The 24,351-nt window shown below is 55.7% G+C and overlaps 1 protein-coding gene across 1 annotated transcript; it reads left to right on the plus strand.

The window, feature by feature from the left end:
• The first annotated feature begins 3,770 nt into the window (after positions 1-3,770).
• On the plus strand, positions 3,771-22,231 carry LMNA (lamin A/C). The gene is made up of 12 exons (XM_004693834.2): positions 3,771-4,439; positions 15,333-15,489; positions 17,046-17,171; positions 17,409-17,579; positions 17,733-17,858; positions 18,343-18,563; positions 18,650-18,875; positions 19,279-19,386; positions 19,487-19,606; positions 19,977-20,063; positions 20,828-21,091; positions 21,357-22,231. The coding sequence occupies exons 1-12, from the start codon at positions 4,084-4,086 to the stop codon at positions 21,381-21,383; spliced, it is 1,989 nt and encodes a 662-aa protein (XP_004693891.1). The 5' UTR covers positions 3,771-4,083; the 3' UTR covers positions 21,384-22,231.
• Positions 22,232-24,351: the final 2,120 nt, after the last annotated feature.

The raw sequence follows: 24,351 nt of genomic DNA on the forward strand, positions 1-24,351 counted from the left end.
ATGCCCATGAAATTCCCACCCCCAAATCACCTGTGAATATAATCTCTGTGTTCTACACTTCCCTTTTTTGACCCCTTTTGATCATTTTAATATCAATTGTTTGGTATACAACTATTTTAGAAATCAAAATGGCAAAATTACAGAGCAGGGAAACAGACTATGGTTATTGTTAATGATAGGGGGTGGTTGACTGTAAAGGAAAAGCATAGGGAGTCACTTCCCAGTGATAGAACAGTTCTGCATCTTATTGTGAAGGCGGTACATGCATCTCCATAAACTCAACTGTACAGAAATACACACACACAATAACACATGTGCATATAAAATGTGAAAATATGAATGAAGCATTTAGTTAATAGTATGAGATCAATGTGATATTCAAGATTTTGACATTTTACTAGTGATAAATGCTACCATTAGAGGAAACCTACCATTAAAGGATATATAGGATTGTACTGCATCCATGTATATATATATCTTACTAATGACACACAATCATTAGGTACACATACATGGAGTAAACAGTCCATAAACAATGCTTATATATATATTTTAAAAGAAGTATAAGGGAGTCACTGTTGATATTTGTCCTGAGAGTGGATCAGAGGGATTGAGAGGATTTACCAGGGACAGAAACAGATGTATTGACTGAAATACTCTGCTGAGGGGAGCAGCAGGAGAGACAGGAGAGGTCTGCTATACCATGTGGGTCAGCTCCCTGGCCAGGGGATCAAACTTGTGCTTCAGTGGCTGCTGATAGTCTCATATTGTTGATACTTAACCCCTTGCGCCACCAGGGAGGCTCTCACTTTATATTTTTATTTCTGTAATACTTAACTGCCTTTTAACAAACTCTGAATTTTGTCCTGCATTCATTGACTATTCCCCTCATGAGGGTAGGGATTTTGTTTTAGTTACTGCTGTATCCCTGGTACCTAGAATAGTGCTTGCACATAATAGGTGTTCTAGAAATATTTGTTGAACAAGTGAGTTCACTATTTATGTAAAAGGCGTTTCTGCGAAACCCCCAAATTTCCCTCCTCTCAAAAAGCCTTCTTTCAAATGTTTATTACCTATCGCAACATTGCAGCTTATTGCAGCATCCCCAGTTTACAGATAAGGAAACTGAGGCTGAAAGAGGCATTTGTTCATTTAAGAAATACCGAGCACATCTGTGAGCTAGAGACACAAATGGTGAAGACTGGGTCCCTCCTCTCCCTCACAACGCGTTTAGGAGGAAAGGTCAGGAGAGACTCGGGTGCTCTGGGAATACGGAGGAGCCCTGCTAAGGTTCATGGGTCTTCAAGACAGTGCCCTTTGCACTGCCCATACCACCCCATGACCTCAGCCGTTGCATTTGGATATAACTTGTCAGTGCTCCAGCTCCTGGGCTTCTGGAAGTCACTATCCAGTTCAGTCCTTCACTGCTCTTTAGCCACTTGTGCTTTGTTTTACCTTTCCCTTTCTTCCCTGCCACCGGACATCCCCCTTGAGAGCAAACATCTAGAAATATTTGGGCAGACCTCCTCTGCCCATGTGACAGACACCCAGAGACTTCCATAGCAGATCTGTCATCACAGCAAGTGAGAGACAGGGTGGGGACCTGGGCTCCCCCCAGCCCTGCCCCGGCCAACTCCAGTAGGTTCTTTTCCTCTGGACCTCCCTCCCTGCCCTCTTCTGCTTCTTCTGGAACTGATCTACATGCTCTCCCAGGGGAGAACATTTGGAGTCTGTAGTTAGGATTGAACATTCAGGATAAGTTTCTGGGACTCCAGCTTCAGAGAGGGCAAGCCATGACCTGGTTGCCCAACAGGCCTCAGATGGAGGCCATTCTGGCGGTGTAGTGGTGGTGGGCATGGTGTATGTGGGGGCCCCTCTGAAAAGAACCTTGAGGGAAATTCAGAATGAAACCCCCCTCCTTTCTTCTGACTCTTTCCACCAAAGATGGGGAGGTCCAGGATAGGAAGGGTTAAGTGTGGTTTTGTTTCCTTTGCCAGGAAGGGAAGCCAGGCCAGTCTGGGACTGGGTAGGGTTGGGGGGCTCTGTGCCAGGGGGGAAGCTGAGACAGTGGGAACAACAGGAGCCTGTCCCCTCACGTGTCGGTGGCTCGCCCGCCCCACCTCCATTCCTGGTTTGGGGAACAGAAAAGGGAGAAGCAATAAACTTTTTTTTTTCTTCTGGGACTCTGAGGGTGGGCAGACTCCAGAGGAGAGGGCTGCAGGGAGGGCAAGCCATGATGGTTGCCCACTACATTGCCCAGTGACCCTCAGAGATGGGAGAACTTCAGCATCGTCTCTGGTCCCCTCCCCGGACACTTGAGTCTCTGCCTTATCCCACCCCAGCCCTTTGCTATCTGAGGCCAACTCAGAGTCCAGAATGGAGGACCTGTCCAGCTCTGCTTCCCTCGTGTGTTCTAGAAACCCTGACATCCTGGAGCTGTGGGCGTTAGCAACATGATTTAATTTCCCAGGTTCTTCATCAGAGAATAAGCTGTGGGCGGCCCAGGTCAGAAATGAGAGTACATGGGTTATGGAGCATCAGTTCTGCCATTCTTAGATGAGTTGGGCGTGGGTCAGGGCCAGGATTAGCAAGCCAGAGTGGAATTTGGATCAGAGGGTCCTTGGTGAAGCTGAGGGTGAAGGCTGCTGAGCCGGACTGGGAAAGCCTGGGGACCTGAGCCATCCTGTTTGGTGACAGGGCCTGGCCCCTCCCTCCTCAAAAGCCAGTTGCAAAGCCAACCTGGTCCTAGTGGAATGTAGAGATAGATGTTGTGCTAGCCTTTGCAGCCAGCAGGGTTGGGGGGGGTATCTTTGCTCTCCCTGCTCCCCTTTCTGGCTGAAGCCAGGATGGAGACCCAACCCAATGTTGGCTAGCCATTCTCTTGCCCTTCTCCCCATTTCAGGCCCCTCTGGGAACCACAAAAATGTGGGACCTGGTGAACTGGCAACATGATGAATGCACATACAGCTCTGGTGTCTGTTTTAAATTATCCATTAAAATAAGTACAGTCTTAGAAAAAAGTAAGTACAGTTCTGGAGTTGGCAGGGTGGGGTAAGGAAGAGAAAGGGACTGATGAGAGAGGAATTAGGCAACTTCTTTTTCCAATTGCTTGGGTCCAAAGGAACGGAGGAGAGGAGAGGGGACACTTGGGTCCCATTCCTGACCTTTGAGCTCCTGTGGCTTGTTGCTTGGGTCTAAGGCCCAAGTGCTTGATTTTGAAGAGATATAAATTGGAGCAAGATAGGAAAAGAGAATTCAAACTCCCAGTCTCTGCCCCAAAGTTGAGGGTGCAAAGGAACTCAGGATCCAAAACTGTGCTTGGGCCTGCCCTCCCAGTCCCCCAGGGAACCCAGGCATTCCTTCCCCACCCCACCCTGGCATAATGAGATTCAGCTTTGAATGGGCTGCCCACATGTGGGGGGGGGGTAGATGACTCACTATTACTATGGGGAGGAAAAGGGGAGCCAGTGTTGGAAGAAGAGTGAGTCACCCTGATGGGCATCAGCCTCAGTCCTCCCCCCACTCTCCAGGATCTGCCTGCCCAGCTCCCTTTCTTTACACCCACTTTCTCTCACCAGTGCCCGTTGCCCATTCTCACCTCCTGGGCTCTGCCTTTACCCCAGAAGATCTGTAGCAGTGGGGCAAACTCGCAGCGGGGATCGCTGAGGGGAAGGAACGGACCCCCGCTGCAAGGAAGGACTGAGCGGACTGGGGGCACGGCAGAGGACCTGACTCCGGGGAAGCCTGAAGGTTCTCTCCCCACCTCACCCCTCCCGCTCTGCCCACCTCCCTTGTGCGCGGTCCCTTTAAGAGCGGTGGCCCCTCCTCCCACTGCCTAGACCTATTAGAGCCTTTGCCCCGGCGCCGGTGACTCAGTGTTCGCGGGAGCGCCGCATCCACACTTGGGCCAGCCCAGATCCCCAGGTCCGACAGCGCCCGGCCCAGATCCCCAAGCCAGCCAGGAGTAAGCCGAGAGCTTGCGGGCCTGCGCGCTCCGACCCGCGCAGTCTCTGTCCTTCGGCCCGAGCTCCGCGCCCATCCCGGGACCCCTGCCCCCAGGGCAGCGCTGCCACCCTGCCGGCCATGGAGACCCCGTCCCAACGGCGCGCCACCCGTAGCGGGGCGCAGAGCAGCTCCACCCCGCTGTCGCCCACCCGCATCACCCGGCTGCAGGAGAAGGAGGACCTGCAGGAGCTCAATGACCGGTTGGCGATCTACATCGACCGTGTGCGCTCGCTGGAGACGGAGAACGCAGGTCTGCGCCTTCGCATCACCGAGTCTGAGGAGGTGGTCAGCCGTGAAGTGTCCGGGATCAAGGCCGCCTACGAGGCCGAGCTCGGGGATGCCCGCAAGACCCTCGACTCTGTGGCCAAGGAGCGCGCTCGCCTGCAGCTGGAGCTGAGCAAAGTGCGCGAGGAGTTTAAGGAGCTCAAAGCGCGGTGAGTGCGCCCAGGTGGCGGCGTGCGCGGCGGACAGTGGAAGGGTGGGGGGGCGTCGGTCGCCCCCGCCGGGCTCCATCCTGGCGCCTGTTAACTTTGCCAGAGCGTCTCTTCCGTCCCCGGAACTGTCCCCTGCGGGTGACTGGCAGTGCCAAGGGGAATTGTCAGGACCGGACCGAGAAGGGAGGGGTCTCTGGGTAAGGGACCGTAGGGGCGACGAGGCCAGGTTGGGCTGGTGGCAGGCCCACGTTCTGTCAAGGTGGGTTCGCCAGCCATTGGAGCCTAGGGGAGGGGCTTGAGCTGAGTAGAACTGGCTCTGCCAGGTCGCTGAAATCTGGGCACCCAGGACACTCCACTCCGGAGTGGGTGAAAGGGTCCTGTTAGAACTTTCTTGGTAGTCTTGGCACTGTGCCAACGTTGCCCAGCTTGGTTCTGTACTTGTCTACTTAGACTTCCCTAGCTGGCAGATGTTCATTGCTGCTGGGGAAAGGTGATTGAATCTAGGCTACACCTTTTTGGTAGGTAGCCCCTGTAGCAAGACCCTTCCTAGGGTCTTTCTAAGAGCAGGGACACCCCCTGCCTTTCTGCCACCTTGCCTACACTGTGACAGGCCCACCAAACTGCTCCTGGAGAGCAGCTCGCCTCCCCCGCAGCTCCCACAGCCCTTGGCCTGCCAGGCCTGGAATGCAAGGGAGGGAGGGAGGGAGAGGACAGAGGCTCTGGGCTCAGGAAGTTGTGTTTTGCCCAGGTCTGGCGGCTACCTCCCCTTGGCCCTTTGCCTGGTGTCTTGGAGGGTTTGGGTTCTGACCATCCCTGTCTCTCTCCTTGGGGTGAACCACTTTCATTTTCCCAGCCATGCCGAGCAGTCCTCTCTCTGGCCCGCCCTCTCCACCACTGACGTTTTTTGATCTTTGCCTTATTCGACTGCTGGAGTACAGTGACATTTTTGAAATGCAGCCGTTGGGAGCTCCAGGCCACTCCTATATCACCCATTCCTGCCCCACCCGACCCCACCCTATTTAACTCCACCCTCTTTTTTTCAAAAGAGGGTGGAGTCTGAAAGTTTAGGCCCCCTCTTCTTACAGCTCCCCAATAATTTGGTTTCCTCCCCTCTATCCCCCTTTTCTCAATGAAGACCCAGATCAGAGAGCACATAAAGTGCTGGGAGTCTATGCTTTTGCTCCCCTCTCTCTTCTGTCTAAAGTAAATCCATGCTCTTCGCAGAACTTCTGTGTATTCTTACTCGTTCTCTAGCCTTTCACGTACCCCCACCCCTCCAATAGTAAGTGTGATAGATCTATGGCCTTGTGAAGAGTAGGTGGAGATTGTGTGGCACAACAGGCGGACTTTTATTTCTGGTGAAAGGGACACTCTTGTCTTTTTCCACTAGTGACATGAACACTCAGTTAGCGGGACAGACGGTAGGCAGGTAAGGGGAGCCCCAGAATTAGTGTTCTGAGCCGGTCCACTCAATTGCCAGAGCCCCCTTTGCGCTCCTGTGGAGGAACAGAGTATTTTCTGGGGAAGACATTGACAGGGGAACAGCACAAGTGGTGTCTTGGTCTCTTGCTAACGCTGCCACCCCAGGCTATCCCGAGGCTCCTGGTGCAGCTGTCCAGGCCTGGACGCCAGGCGGGCGTGCGCACGTGGGGCATGGCGGGGGTGGTGTGTGAGCTTGTTATATTTAGCCACCTGCTTCTCTTCTCCCCCACTGATCCTAAGTGGGGAGGTTGGGCTTCCGGAAAAGGGGGGTGGGGCTGCACACCTGAATCCTAGCTGATGGAGCCAGGTCTTGGACTGGGGTGCCATTTCCCTTCTATGTCCCCAGTGGGAGAAGCCCAGAGCTGTTGTTCCCTTTTGTTTCCTCTGTGTTAGGGTGATGTGGAAAAGAGAAGAATGAAGAATTTTGGAAAGGAAGAAAGGCATTGTTCTAGCTCCTCCCACTAAAGCCTAGAGAAAAGGTGTCTGGTTTAATATTTAATTGGAGCTCAGAGTTCAGGGCCAGGCTTGGGTTGGGATGTAGAGTTGCCTATAAGGTCCTGTGGCATGTCCTAGCCCAGCCTGAGTACCTTGACCATACAGGGATTTTGGGGCACTCTATTGTCAGACTGGGCTCCAAGCAGAACCCCACCCCTATCCCAAGCACACAAACACACCCTCTCTCTCTTCTGGAGCTTAAAGGATCTGGACACTGAAGCGTGAGGAGAGTGAGAGGGTGAAAAGCACCAGGGAAGCCCGCCTGGGGTCCAGATTTGGAGCTGGGCACCACCCCAGTCAGGACAGCTGGGTAGATGACTCAGATGCTGCCCCCCTTGTTCCCATCCTGGTGGCTTTACAAGAGACAGCAGAACAGGGTAGAGATGCCACCGGAGGGATGGGGGGACCTGGATGTCTGCATCTTCTGGGCTGCCTCCACTCCAACACACACACACACAAATTTGGGTTCTTACCTGCCTCCTTCCTTAGAACCTCTGGAACCAGGGCTCCAGGTGGGCAGTGTACATGTGTGCGTTTAGAGTGGAGTCCAGAGTTCTGGGCTTGGGCTGCAAGATGGGGCAGTCTGCCTTCCTTTGTGGAACTGATGGAGGAAACCTGAGTCAGAAGTGGGGAGATCCTGGACCCACAAAGCAGAAGCACCTCTTCCGCCCAGACGAGGCCTGGGTGCCAATGACTTCCTGGATTGCCCTCCTTTCTTGGCCTGGGCGGGGATGAGAAGGGAGGTTGCAGGCCCAGAGTCATCTCTAAGCAAGTATAAGAGCAGCAAAGTCAACAGAGCTGCAGCAGTTTGTCCCATGTTACACAGCAAGGGAGTGATGGGTCAGGATTTGAGCCCAGGCCTTCTGGCTACCAATTACTCAATGTACCATTAACCTTACTTCTCTAGCTTAGGGGACAGGTTGGAAGGTAGGGTAGAGTGACTGAGGTTCACTCTGCATCTTGGAGATTTTGCCCTGGGACCAGGGATGCTCTGCTGTCCTGCCACGACCTGGATCAAGAGCCTTTGTCCTACCTGGACCTGAAAAGACCAGTACCCCACAGACCATGAGAGCTCTAAGAGGATGGGACTCCTGTCTTAAGATTGTCTTAAGACATGTTATGGGCCCTCCCTGGTAGTGCAGCGGGTTAAAGCACAACTATGAAGCTATCCGTAGCCACTGCAGCACAAGTTCTATTCCCAGCCAGGGAGGTGACCTACGTGGCACAGCAGACCTCTCCTGACCTGCCCTCTGCTCCCCTCAGCAGTGTATTGCAGTACATCAGCAGTATATTTCAGTACATCTTGAATGCATAAATAAATAAATCCTTTTTTTTTCAAGAATATGACTTTAATTCTTTGAAATGCCATTTATGATGGTAGTAATAATATAAGATTTCCTTTTAAATAAGTCACTAAAAATAAAAAATATTAATGTAAATATTTACCTTATATAAAAGCTGTTATGATGACAACTTATTTAATTTTATAAAACATAACCATAATTCAAACCCTAACTTAATCTATATATCATTGTAGGAACTTCTTCCCTTCACATGCGTTTTACACTTCATCAAATTTTTTTTAATAATATAACAGTTTATTTTTACATCATTTTGTACATTTTTTTTCCATCTCAATTGTAATCCCCGTGGGTTTCCCATCACCAAGTCACCCATGTGCCATCACCATAGTCCCGTGCAATTTCCTCCTCCCCGCCCCTTGCCCCCCCCCCATTTTTGATCCCATTCCCCACTTCACACCCACAAAATGTCTCTGGTATATGGTAAATAAATCTTTTTTAAAAAATTAAAAAGGGACATGTTATGGGGACTATCTGTCAGGACCCAAAGGCACCTGTGTGCCTGTTGGACACAGAATGGGAGCCCTTGAGGGTCACCTGGCCCCGGTGCTCAGCTGAGGGAGCCTCTTGGTGTTATCTTCTCTCCCACCCAACCCTCATCCTGAAGTCCACATTCTGATTCAGAGGGGATGAGAGTACACCTAAACCTTGCCACTAAGCAGCACTTAAGGAGCCCAAGAGACAGTAATTTCTACCAGGTTTTCGGCTGCCTCACCACCACCATTGTCTGGTTGACACGTCTCGGCTCTCCAGGAGTCTGAGGTTTTCTCTTTGCATGGGTTACCCATTGCCCCCATTCCCAGTCCCACCCCTAGTGGTTCAGTAGCTCAGTGCCAGGGCTGAAACGAGAGACAGCTGGGGGACAACTGGCAGGAGATGGCTTCACCTACCAACTGTGCTCTCTGTTCCCCCCACTCCCCTCCTCCTTGGCCCCTTATCACCTCTGGCAGCTGCGGCAGCCAAGACCAGGTCATGCTCAGCGGCCCAGAAGCCAGGGCAGTTCATCCCACTTCCACCTCTGTGACCACCCATGAAGTGACACAGGCTGACCTGTAACGTCCTTGGAGCGAGATGAGTTCCTCGGGGGTGGTCGCAGGGTGTCCTATTCTTTAACCAGAGGCCAGTGGTTCAGCAGTGCAGCCACAGTGGTGGAAGCACTACTCACCCTTGGTGTCCTTATTTCTAGGCTCAGCCCTGCCGCTAAATTGATTGATGTGTGACCTTGGAAATGACCTCCCCTCTCTGGATTTGCCCAGCTATAAAAGAAAGTGTTAGAGCAGATCTCCAGAGATCCCTCAAGTTCCAAAGTAGTACATGACCCACAAAGTAGAAAACAGTCCCCTAAAAGACCCAGCTATAAATATTATTACCAAATATAATTAATGTGAATATTGTGAATAGCCAATGCTGCTCACAACAGAAGTATTTCCCATCAGAATGAAAAGAACTGATGCCCTCTCTGTTTCTTAGAGCAGTTTGCTAGAAGTGGCTCATTACCATGGCTTTATACTCTTGACTTTTACTTTGCTTGTTATGGTAGTGGGAAAGGACGCCTCATTTTCCTTGCCTCTTTCAAGTCAGCCGTAAGAACTATGTCTTGTGGGAGAGGGACAGACTAGCAGGGAGGCCCAAGGAATGCAGGACTCTTAGAGCCTTAGGGTGGCCAAGATTGGACAGCATGTGCCTGGAACCAGGGGGGGACCTTGGCTGCTGCCTTCTGCCTGCCTGCACCCATTCCCCAACCTGAGGCTGAGCTGTGAGTTGGTCTTGGCCCTTAGCCATCCCTTAAGGAAGGGCACAGAGTTTGGGGAGGTTGGGAGAGGTGTCCCTTGTCCTATTGTGGGAGAGAAAGCCTGAGTCCCTCCTGTGGAAGTCAGGAGTAATTCTGGCTGGGTTCCCAGGCCAGCAGAGGCGCTGAGTCACGGTAGAGGGCAGAGTGGACGGAGACCCTGCACTTGTCCATTGAGAGCAGAAAAGGCTGAGGAGATACTTCTTGAGAATTCCAAGTGTGTTCTTGTTTATAGCACCAAGGGGGATGATGAGAGTTGAATGAGATGGGGCACAGAGGGAAGGAGAAGACACTCGCTAGAGTCACTGGGGAGTTAGAGACCCTTCATTTCAAGGGGCCCTTCTGTGTTGAGGAGACTGCTGGGGATGGTCAAGCCCACTGTCCTTCCTCCTAAAGCCCTGACACCCTCTGCTGGCTGTGAGAGAGGGTTTCATCTCCCCAGGCCAGAGCTGGAATGCTGTGGGACCTGAAGTCCTGGGTCCTCCCCCACTTCCTTTCCGCATCATGGAGGGCAATCCAGCTGATGTTGTCAGGCTGATACTCCTGAGCCACCAGGGTAACCTGCCCGAAGGAGGGACTGCTGACTCAACTTCATGTGGGAATCCCCAGAGTGTCCCTCCTGTGGTCAGTGGCCTCCTCCCTGCCTCCTACCCCCGGTCATTCTGCCTCTTCCTAGGCCATCTTATCCATCTCTGGGCCACCACCTCTTTCTCTCTGTCTGTCCCCAGGCCTCCCCCTGCATTTTTGTGATAACACGGAATGACTCCTGGAGAAACAGATCAGGAAGGAGGAAAGTTGAGTTTGGCAGGGGAGCTCGAGCGATGGCTGGTCAGGAAGCCAGCCGTCTGTTGTCTCAGACCCCAGTGCCCTGGCCTCCGGCCGCAGGCTTCTGCCGGCTGTACAATGCCACGTTGATACGCCCAGCAGCTGTGACTCAGGCCTGGCCCCTGGCCAGCCCCAGAGCCTGTGCTGGGGTTGCGTCTGAACATGTCCACAGGCCTATCCATCCCCTGCCTGGCTCCCCCTTTCCCCTACTCCAGCCCTCCCTCTGCCTGGAATTAAGACCTGGCATTGTCTGGGGGCAGGACAGCTGGGAGCCTGGTGGCCCTGGAAGGGGATCTGAGGAGCTCCAGAACCCAGACATGGTGGTGGGATCTGCCCAAGAGAGGCCTGTGGTAGCCATGCCTGCTGTGGGTGTGGGCCTGTACTAGTGGGGGGCTGTGCTGGTTATCGTCCCAGGGGCTTTCTGGTTGTAAGACTTCTGAGCTTCACAGGGTGGGGCTTGGAGAAGGCCCAAGTACCTGAAGGCCGGGAACACCTGCCTTCTCTTCTCTTCAAGAGCTCCTTCCGAGACCAGTGTCCTTGAACACCAGAGTGGGGCGGGGCTCCCACATCCTAACTGAAAGTGAGGCGACCCACAAACCAGCCAAGCCACCAGGTGGTGGTTCCTGTGGCTTGGGGGTGGCTTTGCACAGCCATGGGGGTGTGGGGGTGTGGTCTCAGCGCCTTCACTAGGCCCCTGTCGCTGGCTGGGGTGTCTCCCAGCAGGCGGCTGCCTTTCTCCCTGAGTCTGTGCTGTTTCCTGCCACCACCGCCACGTGCATCATGCGGTCTGTGTTGTTGACCATGCTGGCTGGTTTCAGTGTCCCAGCCTGCCTTCTCCAGACCTTGGTTTCCCCATCTGTCTAAGATCCCTCTAGGAACCTGGGAACCGATGGGGACATTCAGAAAAGCCCTGAGAAGCAACTTAAAATGGGAGCGGGTCAAGCAGCAGGTAAAGCAACAGCTGACCGCTTGGAAGGGTGGGTGGAGCTGCCCCGACAAGGCGGGGCTGTTGGGGCTGGCGGAGATGGGCTGGATTTGGACGGAGGGAAGGAGGCAGGCAGTGAGGCTTCGGACACAGGAAGAAGCGGCTGGGCACCGTGTGGCTTGTGGTGCCGTTAGAGGCCCCGTCTCCAGCGGGACCTGGGCCTGAGGAGAGGTCCAGATGCTTGGAGGATGGCGAAAGCTGCCCCCTCTCCCAGAGCAGGGCCCTCTTCCCTCACCCGACCCCTCACGCCCAGCCACAGGGGGCGCCCTTTCCTGTGAGGAAGGATATACCCAGGCACCCAGAGTCCTTTCTTGCCTCCATGCGCCCCCTTCAGGGGTCTTCGCCCAGCGATGGGGAACGCTCAGGGCTGGTGAGGCTGAGGGGGGAGGGTGGTCTGTAAGGGGACAGGGTGGACCTGAGGGAGCCCGTGTTTTATTTTTAGCCCCGGGCGACTTCTCTGCCCCTCGCGTCTTCCTAGCCCGAGGGAGGAAATGGGGGCCTGTCTCTGGGGCCTACCAAGTTGCTCCCAGCAACCAGGCCCAAACAGCCCTGCGGTTGGCTCTGGCTTCCATATCTGGCGTCAGAGCTGAGCGAGGAGGGTGACTCAGTGGGCGGGTCCACGCCTGGCCTGGTGCCCACCAGCCCCTTGGCTGCACTGGGCGCTTTCCCACCCCCAAGCCCCCCAGAGCTGGCCTGCTCGGCCCTGGAGCCAGACTCCCCCGACCTGCCAGGTTAACTAACAGGCCCCAGCCTTAGGAGCAGTGCAGCGCCCATTTCCACCTTGCCCTCCCCTCCCCTCCCCCACCCCACTCCCTTCCCTCCTTCTGAAATCAGATTTGCCAGCTGTGGGAAGAGTCAGAAACAGGATGCCCAGCCCTTCTTGCCTCATGAGGCCACTGGGATGGAGCCACTCCTGTGCCTGAGGAACCTGGTGGACATGAGGGCGGGAGGCCTGCCCCTGGCCAGGCGCAGGGCCGGGCTGGACAGGGAGAAGGCAGGGTCTCCCCTGTGAGCACTAGAGGATTTCCCCGACCCCTGCCCAGGCATTGTCTGCCTGGGGATGAGTCACCTGCGAAGCTCCTGGCTCCCACCCTTCCCTGCTCTTGCTGCTCCGCCTGGTCCTCCCTGCCAGCCCATGTGCATGTCCGTCAGTGTGCCCAGCCACCCACCACCCACCAAGACGCAGCAGCTCCGCCCTGGCCAGTGACTGTGGGGGTCCCTGCTAGGTCTGAAGAGCCTGCCGAGGGAGGAGGCAGCATTTGGGGCTGGTGGGGTGGCTAGAGGCGATGCGTGTGGCTCCTGAGGTCTGAGTCACGAGTCCATGGGTGATGGTGGCTCCTTCCCACGGATAGGAGATCCCCTGCATGACTGAGGAAACCGCAGAAGCCCTTCCTCACTTCCCTCTCTTCGCTAGAGGTTTTCCTTCCTCATCTTCAGGGTGTGTCTTTGTCCTTCTTTCAAGTGCTAATCAAAGCCTCCCAAAGGGAAAGGAAAATAGTCCCGTTTCCTCAGACCCTTGGCAGGTGCTGATGCTGTGCAGCACCAGCACTGCTGCCTCGCTGAGGAGCCTCGGACACAGCTCTGTGTCCCGGTTTCCCTAGTCACTTCGCAGAGCACCTCTCTTGTGGGGTGATGGTGAAGGCCGAGTTCACCGTAATGTTTAAAACTGCCTGGTACCTAATGCAGCGCGTAAGTGCCGTCTTACTGTTGTTTTATTATTACCACCATAGGGAGCAGTGGGAAGGGAGGAGGTTAGACTGAAGGACAAACTACTGCTGTTTGTCAGGCTGCTGCTCCCAGAGCCCTGGGACCACACACCTCTGTTGTCCTCAGCTCCCATCCGCCTGGCACTGGATTTTGCACTGGGTTTTGCTGGAGCTCGCTGCTGGGCCTGCTGCTGGGCCTGAGGAGGCCTGGGAGGCAGGGGTGGGGTCTGGGGATGACTTCCCAGGCATGGGCCCCTTCCTGCTTCTCCCAGCCCTCACCCTGTCTCTGGACCTGTGGCTGGGAAGGCAGTGGGGGGGAGGGGGCACAGTGCAGTTCTGCTAGGTGGCCGGACTGGCCAGGGGCCCTGTCCCTCTGCTGCTGGCAGTGTTCCACAGGGAGCCATCCACCTCCCTCCCTGCGCCTCAGTTCCCTCAGCTATAAAAGGAGGGGTTGAGCTGAACCCATTCTAAACTCCTCAGCTCCATGTTTGAGAGCGTCTGTCCCTGCAGGCCTTCTTCTGCAGGCAAAAGAGGCCTCTTCTGGGAAGTCCCCACAGGCTTTGAGCTGGCCCAAGGAGCTCAGAGTCTGTCTGCTGTCGCTTCACTTTACCAGTGGTTTTTCTTCTTCCCTCCTCCCCCAGCAGCTGCCTCAGCTTCGGAAAAGTTCTGAAGTCATGGAAAGTTGGGGCTGTGCTCCCAGCCAGGGGCTGGGCCTGATGGCAGCCAAAACCTGAGCTGGGTTTTGACTTTATTTTTAGCTTTTCTGACTGAGCCGGAGGAGGGGAGACATCCTCCAGTCTGGAAGGGCCTCTTTTCACAGGAGATAGCCTCTGTTGCATTAAACAACTTGCTCTGAGGTGTGGCCTGGAGGGAGTCACCATGCGGGCTGGGCACGCTCCCTCCTGGAGGACTTCATGTCCTTCCCCTGCCCCTCCCCTCCGGCGGCCCTCGCCTTCCCAGTGGAGCCCAGTGGGAGGGGAGGCGGCTTCTGTTTGAATCTGCTAAGCAGGTGGTAGGAGAGCAGCAGCTTCCTCCAGCCTGGCCTTCTCCATCCTGCTTCACAGTGAATTGCTGGGTCTCTTGGAGCGCAGGGATTTTATGGCAGGAGAAAAATGTTGGCAGGGGCATTTTTTTCCTTTCCAAGAGAGATTTTTCCCCCTGCCCACGTTCGGTTTTCCTTTTTTCCATCTGCTGTGTGCGCTCGTGCTTCAGGACTGACGAGTTACAGATGGTGGCTGGAGCCACCTTTTGAGCTTTCCCACCACACACTTTTTCTCACTTAGTATTGGTGAATGGATGAGAACATCTGTGGAAAGTTCCTGGGTAACCCAGAGGGTTTTTTTTTTTTTTTTTTTGAAAATAGGATCCTTTTATCTCTCCAGTTCACTGTCCAGCAAAAATGACCAGAAAGTAGAAGGAGTGGCAGAGGCAACTCCTGTTTGACTGGTTCTAGCTAAAGCTTTGCCTGGTCTGAGGAGTAAAGAGCTTCCAAGTTGGAACCCAGGTGGACCCGGAGGCCTGGAAGCCATGTCTGGAACCAGATACTTGAGCCTTGTGTTCCATGGCTCAGCATTCTCTCAGGCTCTAGTAAGGCCCAGAGAGAGGGAGGATGCACCCCTTTGTGTGCCGAGATCAGGGGATCAGACTGGTTCTGAGAACGGAAAGGATCAATATTTCGCATGCCGGTTTGCCCTCATCCAGGGTATCTCTGAGGTTTGACCACTGTCCTTCTCCACAGTTCTGGTGACCACATCTTTGGGGCCCAAGCTTGAGAAGCCTCAGGGACTCAGACCCCAGGGTGGGGAGCCTGGCTGTCTGGGTCCCTGGAGAGAGAGAATGGGCTGAATGGGAGGTGGGTGGAGTCAGGGAAGAGAAGGTTAAGGCCCTGTGTGGGAAGGGGCAGGAGACAAAGGTGCCCCTGTCTCTTTGGGAAGGAATGGGAGGGGAGAAAGGGAAAAGCATTCATCTCGTGGGACCAGCAACGTGTCCTTGGCCCCAGGCACGTTCCTAAACACTGAGTCATGGGAAGGGTGGAGAAGCAGGAAGGGGGTTTTGGGGATCGTGCAGGAAGTGGGAGTCCAGCCCCAGAGTCAGTTGGCAAACCAACCTAAAGCCAAGAACGCCCTCTCCCGGCAGTTTGAAGTACTGTCAAGTCGCCACCACCTCTGCCTGCAAGAGCCCCCTCTCCCTGGGGACCCAGCTCTCTCTAGAGACACTGACTCCGTTAACACTCTTCTTTCACTTCTCTAGCAACACCAAGAAGGAGGGAGACTTGCTGGCCGCCCAAGCCCGGCTCAAGGACCTGGAAGCTCTGCTCAACTCCAAGGAGGCTGCGCTGAGCACCGCTCTCAGTGAGAAGCGCACAGTGGAAAGCGAGCTGCATGACCTGCGGGGGCAAGTGGCCAAGGTGAGGCCACGTCCAGGGCTCCCCATGATGCGACCTGGCCCCAAACAAATGCACACTCCCGCTCCACCCCAGTTGCCCTCTGAAGGTACCTGGTCTGACCTGTCACCTGGCATCAGAGCCAATCACCTGTCTTGGTGTCATTTTGCCCACCTCGTCCACATCATATCCTCCTTGATTGTCCATGGCATCCAGCATGGTGGATTTTAAGTAACCCGCAGCCGTTTCCATTTAACTTTGCAATGAACTGCTTGGTCCTGCATCCACCCTGCTTTGGCCCTCTTATGGACAGCTGTGACCTCTCTGGGAGACAGGAGAGGAGTGTGGCCCTCCAGAGCCCGTAATCAGGAACTGGCAGTCAGTTACACACAGAATTCTTGTTTTTTTTTTTCTGTTTTTTATTTTTTGTTTTTAAGATTTATTTATGGATACAATAGCTGGGGTGCAGGCCAGGGTTGCGGGACATTGGGGTTTGAGAGGATTCACCAGAGACTGAGTGGGGAGCAGAACAGGTGAATCTACTGAAATACTCTGCTGAGGGGAGCAGCAGGCGACCATGTGAGCACTTCCCTGGCTGGGGATTGAACTCTGTGCTGCTGTGGTTGCTAATAGCATCATAGTGTGGAGACTTAACCTCTTGTGCCACCAGGGAGGCCTGGGATGCTTATTCTTAATGCCTGACTTGGCAGGCATGCCTCAGTCTTTACTTTCAAAACACTTTGCTATCTGTTCCAACCTCTGATCTCTCATGTGACAAGCTGGGGAACAAAATCAAGGAAGCTGACTTGTTCCCAATTTCACAGCCTCATCTGCTCAAAGCAGGGCCAGGGCTAGAGTCAGCAGCCAAGCTTCTGCCCTGGGCTCTCCCCTCCCAGGTCCTGTTGCTGTAGTTCATGGCGTGAGACGGGCATGCCAGCTACGAAGCCACAGAGAGTCTTCTTCTGGCTCTCTGCCTTCAGGCCCACCTGCCCCCCAGTCTCCCAGCTGCACCCACTAGCCTCCGTTTTCTGAGATGAAAACCTAAGAAAGATGCCTCCCTATTCAAACCCCAGAAGATTGTTTTGTGGCAGATAAGACACAGTCCAGTCACCTCTCATCACTCCCCGGCCCCCATGCTTCGGGCATTAGCAGTACTGTCCTTCTGCAGGCCCTGAAGGACACATGTGCCTTCACACCCACACCTTTGGGTCTCCCTCTCCTGCCCCTTCAGTCACTGCAGTGCCCCCGGACAGTGCCCACTAACCTGCCCTTTGGGTCTTAATCACTACGCGATCCCTTGACCATGCCGAGCACTTTGGTTCCTCCCTCACGTTCCCTCTGTATCTCGCGCTCCCCTCCTTTATAGCTGTTGCTGTGTTGGGCAGTGTGTTAGCACAGCCCCTCCCCAGAATAGCTACTGTGAGTGAGCAAACAAGTCTCGTGTGCACCCAAGACTCTCCCCCTACCCGGGAACAGTCCTGTGTGCATAAAGGGACATACAGGGAACAGCCCACTTCTCTGCTTCCTGCCAGCTCTGATGTCCTGTGACTCCTCCCTGATGTCTGCTCCCTTCTTCTCAGCTCGAGGCAGCCCTAGGGGAGGCCAAGAAGCAACTTCAGGATGAGATGCTGCGGCGGGTGGATGCTGAGAACAGGCTGCAGACCCTGAAGGAGGAGCTGGACTTCCAGAAGAACATCTACAGCGAGGTGGGGATGGCCATCTACGGGCGAGGGCACCGGAGCTGGGGCTGGGTGGTGTGGCATGCTCGCCTGCCTAACTTCCTGTACTGGTGACTGGGAAGTGGGGGTAGCTGCCCCCCGCCCCGAACCCTAAGTTGAATAGTACTTTCATAGTGACTCCACTCAGGGTTAGGATCCGGCAGAACTTCCCCTAGGTCTCAGCCTCCCAAGACCGATCTTGGTTTCTGTGACCACTCCTTCCAGGAGCTGCGTGAGACCAAGCGCCGCCATGAGACCCGGCTGGTGGAGATTGATAATGGGAAGCAGCGTGAGTTTGAGAGCCGGCTGGCCGATGCCCTGCAGGAGCTGCGGGCCCAGCACGAGGACCAGGTGGAACAGTACAAGAAGGAGCTGGAGAAGACCTATTCTGCCAAGGTGCTGCACCTTACTGTCTCTGGGGAGCAGGTGGCTGGGCTGGAGCTGAGCGGCCCAGGACCTGAGGCTGCAGCAGTAGTGCCCTGCCCAGCAACAGACTCCTCCCCCTCCACCCCCAGCCCCTCAGCCCTAACTCGGTGTCCTCTTCTGCAGCTGGATAATGCCCGGCAGTCCGCCGAGAGGAACAGCAATCTGGTGGGGGCCGCGCACGAGGAGCTGCAGCAGTCTCGCATTCGCATCGACAGCATGTCGGCTCAGCTGAGCCAGCTCCAGAAGCAGGTGAGGGCCCCTCACCTCTCCCCCATCAGCCGTAGTCTAGGCAGAACGTAGGCACATGGGGTGAGAAGGGGAGGGGAGAGAGGGACACATGCCGGGCCCCAGGCTGAGTCAGGGCCCAGGGCTCACCGGCAGATGACCGCTGTGCCGGCACCGCCTCTCGTCTTGCTGGTGTGAGCTTTGCTCCTCAGAGACTTGGTTTTCCCGTTTGACAAGGGAACTCGTGCTGAGCCTCTTTACCTCCCTGCCAGGAGACTCAGTATGAGGTGTTAAAAGTATCAATACTGTTCTAGCTGGTTGTGCCATTTCTGACAAAAAGAGAGATTTTGGCCTCAGAATGAGATTTCAGGTAAATAGTGGGAAGCTTGTGTAGACCACTGAAAGCCGGCGATGGGAGGGTAGCTAGGTGTCCTCTGCCTCTCACCTCAGTCCCTGCTGCTCCATGCTTGGGGCTCTTGGGACCTCATAAGACCCCATCACTCCCCAGCTGGCAGCCAAGGAAGCAAAGCTGCGGGACCTGGAGGACTCGCTGGCCCGTGAGCGGGATACCAGCCGCCGGCTGCTGGCAGAGAAGGAACGGGAGATGGCAGAAATGCGGGCGAGGATGCAGCAGCAGCTGGATGAGTACCAGGAACTGCTGGACATCAAACTGGCCCTGGACATGGAGATCCACGCCTACCGCAAGCTCCTGGAGGGCGAGGAGGAAAGGTGAGCGCAGGAGGCGCTGGGGAGGGGCCCGCACCGGCTGGCCTGGACCGGCCCTGACTAGACGCCCACCTGTCCCCCCTCCCCAGGCTGCGCCTGTCTCCCAGTCCAACCTCTCAGCGCAGCCGTGGCCGTGCCTCCTCCCACTCATCCCAGACGCAGGGCGGGGGCAGCGTCACCAAAAAGCGCAAGCTGGAGGCCGCGGAGAGCAGCCGCAGCAGCTTCTCCCAGCATGCGCGCACCAGTGGGCGCGTGGCCGTGGAGGAGGTGGATGAGGAGGGCAAGTTCGTGCGGCTGCGCAACAAATCCAACGAGGTAAGCCCTGTGGGGCCCACGGTGGCTGCCCGGGAGGCAGGACTCCGGGATGAAGGGGTGAGGATGGAGACGGGCTTCCTGCGTCAGGCTGCCAGCGTGTGCCTCCTCCACACCCGTCTTAAACCCTGGCTGGGGCTCATCAGTGAGACCCTGGACAAGCTGTTTAACCGCTCAGAGCAAGGGCTTCCTCCTGTGAGTAAATCTGCAGTCAGAAAGTTCCTAACTCTTTGGGGTGTCAGGCAGGTGAAAGTATCAAGGTGCTGGCGCAGCCAGGTGCCCACTGAGCGCAGCTGTTATCCCTGAGCGGGAGGGCACTGAGGAACCGAGGGGCTCCCGATGGTGGCCTGCCTGGGAAACGGAGAACCTGGACGTGCCTCCCCATCTGCCCCCTCCCTTCCCGCAGGACCAGTCCATGGGCAATTGGCAGATCAAGCGCCAGAATGGAGACGAGCCCTTGCTGACCTACCGCTTCCCACCGAAGTTCACCCTGAAGGCTGGACAAGTGGTGACGGTGAGTGGCAGGGGGCGTGTGGTACTCGGGGGGTGGGGGGGGCCGGGTTGGCCTGAGGACGACAGTGCTCGAGCTGAGTGTCCTTTAATTCTCCCCACAGATCTGGGCTGCGGGAGCTGGGGCCACCCATAGCCCCCCCACTGACTTGGTGTGGAAGGCGCAGAACACCTGGGGCTGTGGGAACAGCCTGCGCACGGCTCTCATCAACTCTACCGGGGAAGTGAGTATGTGGGCTTCTCGCTGGGTGGCCCCTGGTGGCCGGAATAGGAGCTGGCCGCCTCCGCCCGGAGAGAACCACCTCTCGGGACCACCTCCAGCTCTCCTAGCTCCCTCCACTGAGTAGGCACACAAGATGCCCCAGCAGCATGAGGGGTAGAAGGTAGTTTATTAAAGACGTCGCTTGCCCAGAGAAGTTGGTGGGGTGTCCCTCAGGTTTCCTGACTCTTAACACCACAAAGCAAGCAGCAGGCTGGACAAAAGGCCAGAAGCCCACAAAGAAAGGCTCTGGTGGGGCACAGTGGGTGGGTACAGTGCTCACCCCTGCTGGCCCAGCTCCCCTCCCCCTCAGACCTGGCCTCATGTCCCTGCAGGAGGTGGCCATGCGCAAGCTGGTGCGCTCTGTGACCGTGGTTGAAGACGACGACGATGAGGACGGAGATGACTTGCTCCACCACCACGTGAGTGGCCGCCGCCGCTGAGGCTGCGTGGCTGCTGGGGTGCAGCCACGCCTGGGGCAGCCTCCCCCAGCCTCCCCCTGCCAAAAGTCTTTCCATTAAAGAACGTTTGGAACTTCACTTGCTGCCCTGGCCTTTCTTCTCTCTCCTCCCTATACCTTGAACAGGGGACCCAGGTGTCTGGGTGCCCTACTCTGGTAAGGAAGGGAGTGGGAACTTCTGATGCCATGGGGTATTCCATGGGAGCTGTGGATGCGGGTCTGGACTGGTCTCCTGCGAAGGGGATGGGAGGACAGAAGTGGGGCGCCCAGCCCTGCCTCTCTCCCCCCATTTCTGTTGCATGCCTTTCTTTTCCCATCCCTTCCCCGTTCCTGTTGCATGCCTGTCCTCTCGTTATTCCCACTTTTCCTGCAAAACCTCTCCTGTCGTTGCCCAGTTGGTCCTGCACGTGTGCTGCCCAGCAGGCTTGCTGCTCACTCTCCCTCCGCTCAGCTCTGACCAAGTAGGGCCGAGTCAGCGTCAACCCAGCTCCACTTCCCTGTCCCGAGTCTTCCTGATCCTTGTCCCCTTGCATGTCTTCCCTGCCCCTCCTCCCAGCCCCTGAGCCCCAGGGGCCTCTATTTCTTCAACATAGCCCCCTGCCAACCTCCTCACCACCCCTGCACCCAGCTGGTACCTGGGAGCCCACAGCAGCCAGGGCCCTGGGTTGGGGCCTGAGCAGTGAGTCCCAGACCGCCGTCCCGCCTGAGCCTTGTCTCCCTCCTCAGGGCTCTCACTGCAGCAGCTCAGGGGACCCTGCCGAGTACAACCTGCGCTCGCGCACCGTGCTGTGCGGGACGTGCGGGCAGCCTGCCGACAAGGCTTCCGCCAGCTCCGCAGCCCAGGTGGGCGGATCCATCTCTTCTGGCTCTTCTGCCTCCAGCGTCACCGTCACTCGCTACCGCAGTGTGGGGGGCAGTGGGGGTGGCAGCTTTGGGGACAGTCTGGTCACCCGCTCCTACCTCCTGGGCGACTCCAGTCCCCGAACCCAGGTGAGTTGTTGCTTTACCTCCATACCCCTTAGTCAGAGGGCGCTGGGCGTTGGGGTTAAGACAAGTGGCCCTGGGGGGGAGGAGAGCCTCCTCTTCCGCAGCCCGGGGGAGTGGGAGCCTCCACCCTCAGCCCAGCCCCTGGGCAGTTCATCCTGCATCCTGCCCCTCCGGTCTGAGCCCCAGACTAGAGGGCAGGGCAGGGCAGGGTAAGGGAAGGTGGCATGGGGCCAGGTACTGCCACACATCTCTCCCCTTTCTCTCCTAGAGCCCCCAGAACTGCAGCATCATGTAATCTGGGACCTGCCAGGTGGGGTGGAAGCAGAGGCCTCTTCGTTTCTCCTCACCTTGTGCCCATCCCCTACCCCATGCCTCACGGGAGGGGGCTTCAAGCCAAAGAAAAATGCCCCTTTGGTTTTTTCTTCTATTTTTTTTTTCTAAGAGAAGTTATTTTCTACAATGGTTTTATACTGAAGGGAAAACATGAGCAAAAAAAAAAAAAGCCTCTATCTCCATCACTCCTTCCTTTTCCCTGCTTCCAGGAAACTCCAAACTGCCTTAAAACCAAAGAGGGCTTCCTCTAGAGGCCAAGGGAAAGGGAGGCTTTTACAAAGCCTAGTTTCTGCTTATTTGCCCTGCCTGCTGCCCCCACCCCGGGGACCCCGTGACAAGGTGCCTAAAGGGCAGGTGGGGAGCCCCTGCCTGTCTCGGTCCACTACAGCCGGCTGAGGCTCCTCGGCCTGCCCTTCCCAGCCTCCAGCCCCGCCCCAGCCCCGGGGTGACTAGAAGGTCCCAGGTGCCAGCTGTGCTTGCTTTTGCTGTATTTTATTTAGACAAGAGATGGGAATTAAGGGGGAGGGAGAGGAAAGGGGAAAAGGCATTTGAGCCTTGCTTTGCCCAGCGTTAGAGCTGGGCATGGCTCTGCCTAGTCACTGGAAGTTGAGGTCAAGTAGGTACAGGGGAAGCAGAGGGAGGCCTAGGAGAAAGGGTGAGCACCCACAGGGACCCCACCCAGAGGAGGACGGGGAGGGGGGTAAGAAGCTGTGTGGAGTGGTTTTTTACAAACACTACGGACCCCCTGCCTCCCCAGTTCCCATCTGCACCTCTGCTCTCCTCCCTAAATCAATACACTAGTTATTTCTATTCCCGGCTGCTGTGGTATCTTTGTCTGCACGTCACCTTGTGTTCTGAGGAACACACACACACGCTTCACAGCCTTACCCCTACCCCTAGAGGACAACAGGAAGCCCTCAGCACCTGAGGTGCACATCTGGGCACTCAGTGGGGCCCTTGTCTTCCTGAAAGTCCCCCAGAGAGGCAGAGCTCTGGAAGAAGGGTATTCTTCCCTACCTCCTTCACCCTACAGCACTTGTCAAGTGCCTTCGCCATACTGGGCCTTTGACTTTCAGCACCAAGACAGGACGCAGACCCAGTCTGAGGGTTGCGACATCTGGGAGCCTGGGACAGACATGGGAGGAGGGTGTGGAAGCCATTGAGGGCAGCAGGAAGCGAGTAGGGCGGCCTTTGTGCCACACTCTGCTCAGTGTGTGGACAGGGCCTGAACAGGAACACACTTTGAGTGTCCTCGGCGAACTTCCACTCCAGTAGGAGTCAGGAAGCACATGTAACGTGGTGTGTTGGAAGAGTGGGAGCCTCGGGAGAAAGCATAAACGTGGGCCAGCCAGCAAAGACCCAGGGGAAGGGCCCCACACATGAAGAGGGCCTGTGTACATTCCACAGCATCCCTGCACTGTTCCACCCTCCTACGGTCTTGAGAAGTGGTTTTGTTCCTGGAAATGGGGGCTTGAAGTCAGCTTGTCCAAGCCTGCATGTCTAGTTGGCAGCAGAGACCCAAGGATTCTGGCAGCAGACCCCTGCTCCTCTGACATCATGTTCTCCCTCTAAACAAAATGATAATTGAAGGTAAATGTACATTTCCTGGGGATGGAGGAATTAAACCTGAAGTTCAAAGTTAAAAAATAAATAAAAAAGAGGGGGCCATCCGTGGTGGTGCGGCACTAAGAAGCTAAAGCCACTTCTGCATGAGTTCAATCCCCGCCTGCCCCGGAGGTGACCACATGGCACAGCAGACCTCTCCTGACCCTCAGCAGTGTGCTTCGTTGATCTGCCTGTTCTGCTCCCCGCTCTGTCTCTGGTGAGTCCTCTCACTGCCCCTGCACCTCTGGCCTGTACCCCAGTTCTGAATGCATAAATAAATAAATCATTTTTAAAAAATTTTTAAATAAGTAAAAAATAAAAAAGATCTGGGATGGGCCCTCCCTGGTGGCACAGCTGGTTAAGGCACAGCACGGCGAGGCTGTCCTTGGCCACTTCAGCTCGAGTTCGATCCCTGACCAAAGAGCTGACCCACATGGCACAGGCAATCCTCTCCTGTCTTGCCCACCGCTCCCCTCAGCAGTGTATTTCAGTCAGTCTGCCCATTCTGCTCCCCACTCTGTCTCTGGGGAATCCTCTCACACCTCCACACTTCCAGGCCTGTACCCCAGTTCTTGTATTGATAAATGGCTAGATGGCTAGGTTTTTTAAAATTACCTGGGATTATGGGGAAACGATTAGGAAAAAGCACAATTAATGAGGGGGGCAAGTCTCCGACGTCATGCTGGAAATTTCCTCTACCCCATGGGTGGGGATCAGGTGCCTTTGAGAAGTCCAAGCCCAAAGAAAGGAAGAGGGTCTGCCTGAGGAGGGCACCTTGCTCGCGGCTCCTCTAAGTGAAGGCACGCGCGTGCACTTCCCCGGCCGGGCACGTGAGGGCGCCAGTGCTCCACGCGTGGTGTCTACGCTCCCCAGGGGGCGTCCTACACCGAGCGGCTGGACCGCACGGCTGAACTGCAGCGTGCGCTCAACCTAGGAGGCGGGTTGGGGAACCTGAGAGCTGGCCAGGTCCCCGACCTGAGGAGCAGAGAGTGCACCAAATGATTGCAAGGTAGCCGCGCGCCAGACTCGGCGGGCGACGGGTGCTCCGCACACGTGGGTCCCTCACGTGCCACACGACTCCACGCTCGGCAGGCCTTTGACAAAAAGTTGCTGTTGGGACACTCTATTGTAAAAGAGAACATACAGGTAAATGTAAAGACGGGTGGTGGAGGGGGGCGGTGGGAGGTGAGATTTCTTCTCAAGCTCGGGAAACAACACATGGATTTCCTTCTAGCGGCTGGCCCCTGAGCATGTGTTGGTAATTCGCGTAGTTCAGATCTTACTGTGATTCAATTTTTGTCTTTTCACAGTTAGCATACATAAAC

The sequence above is a fragment of the Condylura cristata genome, unplaced genomic scaffold (genome assembly GCF_000260355.1).
Source record: "Condylura cristata isolate star-nosed mole 26May11 unplaced genomic scaffold, ConCri1.0 scaffold00040, whole genome shotgun sequence".
Classification (NCBI taxonomy): Eukaryota; Metazoa; Chordata; class Mammalia; order Eulipotyphla; family Talpidae; genus Condylura; species Condylura cristata.